Raw genomic sequence first — 7283 nt, forward strand, 5'->3', positions numbered from 1 at the left:
CTGTCTGTCTGCCTATCAGCCTATATATCTGTCTATTCAGTATTATGTGTGAAAGCAACACACACACTCACACACACACTCTCTCTCACACACACACACACACACACACACACTCACTCACACACACACACACACACACACACACACACACTCACTCACTCACTCACTCACTCACTCTCTCTCTCTCTCTCTTCATCTCTCTCTAATGTTTTTATTTTCTAAGTTGTTAAATCCACTTGGAATGTCAGCTGAGAGCCAAAGCCTTTGTGGGAATACCTCAAATGATTATGATTGGGCTACAAGTTCTCATACAAAAAGATAGGCTAAACTGGTAACCGTTATGGGCTAGGCCTAGGCCTAAACATTTAGGCTATTTTGAGGTAATTAGCAACAAACCAATATGTGGAAAAGACTAAAACAAACATAGAGTCTATATTTATATACAAAGCCAAGCCAGACTAGAGAGCTGCAAACATTGGGATGCCTCTGATTTCCGTGTATTTTTGACAGATAATCGTAGAGGTGGAGACTGAGGAAGTCAAGGACAGCAGCCAGCCCCACTGACGCCCACGGAGGGAGCGCTGCGCTCACTGTGCTGGAGGTAGCGGTTGGCAGAGCGCAGCCGACGCGGTTAGTTAGAACGACAACTTTCGTCCTTCTGTGCAGTTCGCGATGTTGTCACTCACAGGTTTGAAGTAGTAGACGGAACGGAATAACTAGCTAGCTATTTCTTTACTGTTTTTTTTACTGTTTTTTTCCCTCGCTGCCTTAACATGGAGTACTGGAGGCAGTGCGCGCTGTGGCTAATTGGCTGCAACGTGCTCCCGGCGAACCACCGCGTAACGGGAGAGAAGGCACAGGTGTTCGACCTGGCACAGACCCTGAGGGACGGGGTGCTGCTCTGCCAGCTCCTGAACAACCTCAGGCCTCGCACTATTAACCTAAAGGAGATCAATCTCAGACCGCAGATGTCACAGGTAACTCTTTCTTTGGGCTAGGCAGGCTATATACTGCTACTAGTAGCCTACTCACTATAGTCTACTACACAGAGAGTTTATGACGCGTAGCCTATCATCACCCAACTGTCTTAACTGTCTTAGCCACTTAACGGTTCCGACATTCGATCATACAGCCAGGTCTACGTATAGCCTACTACATTATGGTGAACACTCAAACATCAAATTCACTCTCAGCTGAGTGTGAAAGACTGAAAGTGCTCTGCTTATAGTCATAAGTTGTTCCCTGATATCACATACGTTTTTATTTTTCATTTTAAGTGACATTTACAATGTGTCTTTTAGGATTTTCAGTGTAGGCCTACATGATGTTTTAGATTTTGTCACACTGCTATCCATGTTGGAGGGCTGGACACAAGGTCATGGCCTTTGCTCTGACACCGTGTCAAAAAGATAAGGGCCATTCTCAACATTTGACCAATCAGATCATTTGTATTGCAGACGTTGTTCACATGCAGGCCAACCCAAAATCTCCTTCATACAAAAAATAAATAGCCTAAGAGTGCATGAAACAGTGCAAAAATGACTTAAAACTAGATTGAAACAATTTGTATTTTTAACAAAACAACTGTGACGTGACTCATCCAGTGATGATGTGTAGTCTAAACAAGGGTATTATTCATGAACTTCTTTTGTATTGGATGCCCAGGGGAATGGTCCCAAGCCTGGACCAAAACCACGTTCTACCCTGAATCCGGCCCTCCAATCGTCCACTGGAGAGGCCTGATAAAATCCTGACTTTGATCCACCCCTTACTACACACAGACACACTAATGTGTTTGTACAGACAGAGTTGCAGTTTGCTTAGTGCTGAGTTTGCGGCCGTGCAACACCACGCGTAGAGTAATAGCCTGTCTGTGTTTGCACTATTTCATGTCTGTGCAGCCATTTCTGAGATTCCATGTTTTTGTTACTACAAGAAGAGCAGGTTTGGATGTATGACGGGGCAAACTTTTCTAATCTGTACACACACAGCCTACTGCTGATGCCAGTTACTTTTTCATTAAACACCCACAGTAGGCTATATATCCTGCACCAGGAAACATCCTATAGCTAATTAAAACTGAAAAGAAGACGGTTTGTGGGAAGCGCTTTATCTACCAACCTATTGCATATACGAACTGACATGAGACCAGAGAGATGCTATCTGAGTAAGACACAACAGTTTCCTTTAGAGTAATATAAACCCAGTACTTAATATTTTTAAGGAACTTGGATGCTGACATATATAAAATGGGACAATATAGAATCAAAATAACTCAATTTGTCCCGTTAAAAAAAAATGCATTTCAGTTCACTTTAATTTTGACACTTGTATTGTGTCCATTCTCTCTCATACGAGTAGATCTACAGTATATATACTCTGTAGGACGACAAATAGTGACAGTAGCCGATTTAGAGTTGCAACAAGACACTTTGTGAAGTTTATATATATATATATATATATACACACATACACATACATACATACATACATACATACATACATACATACATACATACATACATACATACATACATACATACATACATACATACATACATACATACATACATAGGCTACATACATACACAGGTTAAAGTGGTTAATAAGCATAGCATACCTTCTATATTATCTCTCTCTCATATGTGCTGTGTCAGTAAATTAGTGTCCGACATTCAACTGTTATAGAATAGAATGAACCATACAATATAAGTTGCTGAATGGACTGTCGTTGCCTGCAGCTATAGGGCATCTGTGTAAGGTTGAGAGAAAGCCATGTGCATCAAGGGGCCCCAGAGTTTAAATGGCCACTTCCATTGTGTCCTTCTGACCTTAGATCTGGAGAGTGACAATACAGGCATGGGGGTAATGGAAGCAGTGTAGTGCAGCGTGCTGTGATTAAATAGCCCTCAGTCATAACTGTTTATAGACAGGGGTTTTCATACCTCTGAGCATCCACAAACCGACTTGCATTAGGTCCCATCCATGGACCCCCTACGGGACCCTGGTAGATTTAGTCAATTAAACATCTACTGATGCACACATTTGGACGCCTCATCAGTGTTGTAAACCTGGAATCGTTGGGTGTTTCTGGGTCTTACAACAGACACCCTCCTCCAGGCGACCCGACCAAGGCTGATCAGACCCCGGCCTTTGTCCAAGTGGTATGCTACCGACCCCACTATCTCTTGTGAGACTGAGAGACAGTCAATAGGGCAGATGGCTGATGAGATGTTGGCGACAGAGGCTCCAGGCGCTGTGGGCGTCCGTGCCTGGCTCCTCCTTCGTCTGACCAGAAGTGCGGAATCCTTCTGTGTGTTGCGTCGTCGTTGCCGCTGAACAGCACACATCTCATCCTCACCATACAAGGCTGATTTTAAAGCCTCCTTGCAGCTATTACTGCAGTCTGTAGCTTTGGTTCCTCCTCATGGAGGAAGTGGTTTGGGCTGCCAACCCTCACCACCCCAGTCCCAGATTGCTGTCTCTCCGGCCGTCCTCTGTCTCTCCAGATGTCACCACACTCTTCGTGGTTGTCACCCAGTCTGTTCCTTAAAGTTAATTTCAAATTAAATTAAATTGAACAAATGTTACAATTGTCCAATTGTCACAATTGATTTGTAGACATGATATTAAAACATATTGTTGGAATAGTCAAATATTTCCGTATTGTACTATGCATTGTAATGTGCATTGCATTATGGCTAAAACAAACCACTCCTCATACAGCTGGGGGTTTCAACGGTAACGGGTACCGTCGCCCATAACCCATCTCGCCCTAGTTTTTTTCCCGGAGCGAGTTGGTAAAAGGGCGACTTCGTTGGTATTCGTTTCAACGCCCCCAAGGACCATTAGGCGACCCAGAAGCCACTGCATACAGCCAAGAACTTAGTGGAAAAACAACAACACAAAAGTATGCTGGATTATGAACACAGTCAGTATTTAATGTCCTAATTTATGTATAATGTAATGATCCTTATACGGTTCATTTAAGAGTTAAATTAACTCCCTGGATTTTACTGTGTAACTGATGAATTGAAAAACGATGAAGGATAGTGAGACAGATGGCCTGGTTTGACTTTGTATTTAGCTTTGCCATCTGGGACCCATAAAGAGACCATAAAAAAAGTATTTGCAGTATGTCATTGAATCCTAATTTAAATATTTACTTCTCAAGAATCCTGTGGCAGGACCCATAATAATCGTTTCTATGAACTATAATCAAATCCTTACACTTACCCATAAAACCCATAGAATTAGTTAAATGAACCTGAGTGTGCTATGTACTTGGTCTGCTTTTGTTTCAGTTTGTCCCTTTTTATGTAGCACTTTAAGTTGAGCTGCTGCGCTGAACATTATTATGTTTCACTTTGTTTTGTGACTGTCCATTATGAATTTGGGGTTGAGTTTGGGATTAGTACCCCCCCCCCCCCCCCCCCCCCCCCCTTTATGATTTGGTCACTTTCAGAGTTACAGACCTGTTAAGTGAACCATTTGGTTCCTGGGGACCCCCCGGAACCCTATGAAGGACCTTCCCGGGGGTCCATCGACCCCGTGTTGAGAACTCAGGGCATTTTTTATTATGCCACGTCCATCCACTTCCTCACAGACACAGAGGTCCCCGGGGATGGAGAGCGATTGAGCAATTACAGGCGTCTCCTCGATGAGGTGCTCTGATAAAGAGCAGCCTATTTGTGCTCACATCCTCCGCAAAAACACAATCTGGTTGCAGCCCGTGTTTATCTCACATTATCAAAATATGAAGTCCCGAGTTTGTCATCTTTCAAAGTGTTGCTTGATTATGTGTGTGATGTGACAATTAAGGTCACAACATGGTGTACCTGGAGGCAAGCCATCTTCTAGAAAAGGGTCTGTGTCGCTCTGTGTGTGTGTGCGTGCGTGCGTGCGTGCGTGCGTGCGTGCGTGCGTGCGTGCGTGCGTGAGTGCGTGGATGACAGAGTGAAAGAGAAAGAAACAGTGTGACATCGTGTTGGCTGGCATGCCGTGAAAACATGTGGCATCATGGCACAGTGCCAAAAATATTGGGTAGGAAGGAGCAAAGGGACCAAATTAATTTCCCTGTAAGGGATATTACTGTCAAAGTGAAAGAGAAGAGTGATTTCATTACTCTACGCTACTTCACAAAATGTTAAATGGAAAAACCTGACAGCTGAAGAGAACTGATTCTTACAGTGTATGTTTTTGTTTTTAATGCAGTTCCTGTGCTTGAAGAACATCCGGACATTCCTGACGTCATGCTGTGAGGTGTTTGGGATAAAGAAAATCGACCTATTTGAGGCCTTTGACCTGTTTGATGTTCGGGACTTTGGAAAGGTAACATCAATTCAAGACTCCATAATGAAACAATTCTATGTTCGGTATCCCCTGATATCCTCCACAGCACCTTTCTAAACTAAAAGTTGTTGTATATATGGAACATAACCTACTGTGAACTTGAAGCTTGAAGCTGTTCACAAAAAGTTTACCTAACTACATGTCATGTCATGTCATGTCATGTCATGTACATATGTTACTCTTTTTTACTTGTTGTTTGCTCTTTATTCTATCCCTTTGTTTGCTGTGCTTGCTGCAGTGTTTGTTGTTTGCTGTTATCTTATCTATGCTGCTGCATTGTCTGAAGGAAGCCAAACAAAAATAAGTTTTACTCTTATACCTGTACACAAGATGTAACAATATAGTACAACCTTGAACCTTAAAGATTCAGAATATTTACGTCTTATATTCTTTATATGGATGGTTCATTAAAAACCACCACACACACACACACACACACACACACACACACACACACACACACACACACACACACACACACACACACACACACACACACACACACACACACACACACACACACACACACACACACACACACACAAAGAAGCTGAAGAACCCATTGGTGATGTTGTTCAGCTTATTCAGGTATGCAAATTGATGCACAAATATGTACATTTAAGCGTTTCAGTCAAGTGCCATTATTGGCAGAATCTATGACATAGCATACAATGTATATGAGGTCTAAGGTAGTGGTTCTCAAAGTGGGGTCTGGGGACCACCAGGGGTCCTTGAGGAGGTTTCACTACGGGCTCCCCAGTTGGATGTTGATAGTTTGAAACCTGTAACCCAGTGAGTGTACAACTGGAACCAAATGGACCTGTGTACACTCTCAGAGTTATGGGGTCTGTGGTCTAAAATGCATACCAAACTGGGGGGTTAGATAATCAAAAAGTTTGAGAATCACTCGTCTAAGCAGGGGCTTCATGTATATCGGTGTGTCTATGGGTGAAAGGCAACAATGCACGGTATAGCACGATGTCTCTATGGGTGAAATGGAACAATGCATGGTATAATGCAGATGCTTTCCCGGTTTTAATGGGTTAATTCAAACATCCCTGGCCCTCCCCCATTTCTGCTCAGCAGTATCATGTATTGTAAGAGAGTGAAAGTGAAACAGTGTGCTTGTCTGTGACAAGGAACCCCTCAGGGCTCATTATTAGAGCTGTTCTACTTCTCTAAGTGGAGTCGGAATATTTCTCTCAGTTTATGTCAATATCTGCGGGCGCCTCGAGGCATCTTTTTAATCTGTTTTAGACAAATTAAGACATGCAGAAGAACTACAGTATCTCTGCTGTCTGGAAGAAACCACCTATGTTCATTTTTCAGGAAGTGGAAAAAACATCTAGCTTAAGTGGAGTTAGGAGGTTTTTGTCAAAGCGCCTTTTAATACTTTTCATTCGTTCAATATTTGTTTTAACCAAGACACAAACGTAAAGGGTGTTCAATAGCACTGATTCATGAAACAATTTAAATTTAAAAAACAAAAAAATGTAGGTGGTTTCTTCCGGACAGCAACGATTTATACATAATAGGTAGGCCTACAAGTATGAATATAATTATCTATGCAATGTATGGTACGTGGCTACGTGCAGTACATGTATGTGTAGTATACATACTGTATGTAATATCTGTTATTATTATTTCTGTTGCTGCTATCAACTGCCTGATTCAATTGCTATGCTCTATTTGACTCTGCTCATATGAGTATATCTGTTGGCTATATTTGACTTGTTTCTTTTTTCTCTATTTCTGTATATTTTCCCCCCGGAACTTCACCCACTTTTTTACACCGGTAACTCTGGGATGTGAAATCATTTGAGGTTGAAGTCTATTTTTAGAATATGGATGTGTGTGTGTGTGTGTGTGTGTGTGTGTGTGTGTGTGTGTGTGTGTGTGTGTGTGTGTGTGTGTGTGTGTGTGTGTGTGTG

At 42.3% G+C, this 7283-nt stretch overlaps 1 protein-coding gene across 2 annotated transcripts in view; it reads left to right on the top strand.

Annotated features, from left to right (window-relative positions):
- Window positions 1-773: 773 nt before the first annotated feature.
- LOC306942923 (guanine nucleotide exchange factor VAV3-like) overlaps window positions 774-7283 on the top strand; it is a gene marked incomplete at its 5' end in the record, with an annotated part of 69842 nt that continues 63332 nt past the window's right edge. For both annotated transcript variants that reach the window (XM_079529107.1, XM_079529108.1), the window contains 2 exons: window positions 774-977; window positions 5215-5331. In XM_079529107.1, the coding sequence (XP_079385233.1) occupies window positions 774-977; window positions 5215-5331 (321 nt within the window). The remainder of the gene's footprint in view (window positions 978-5214; window positions 5332-7283) is intronic.

Source organism: Electrona antarctica, assembly GCF_951216825.1.
Source record: "Electrona antarctica genome assembly, chromosome: 19".
Taxonomy (NCBI): Eukaryota; Metazoa; Chordata; class Actinopteri; order Myctophiformes; family Myctophidae; genus Electrona; species Electrona antarctica.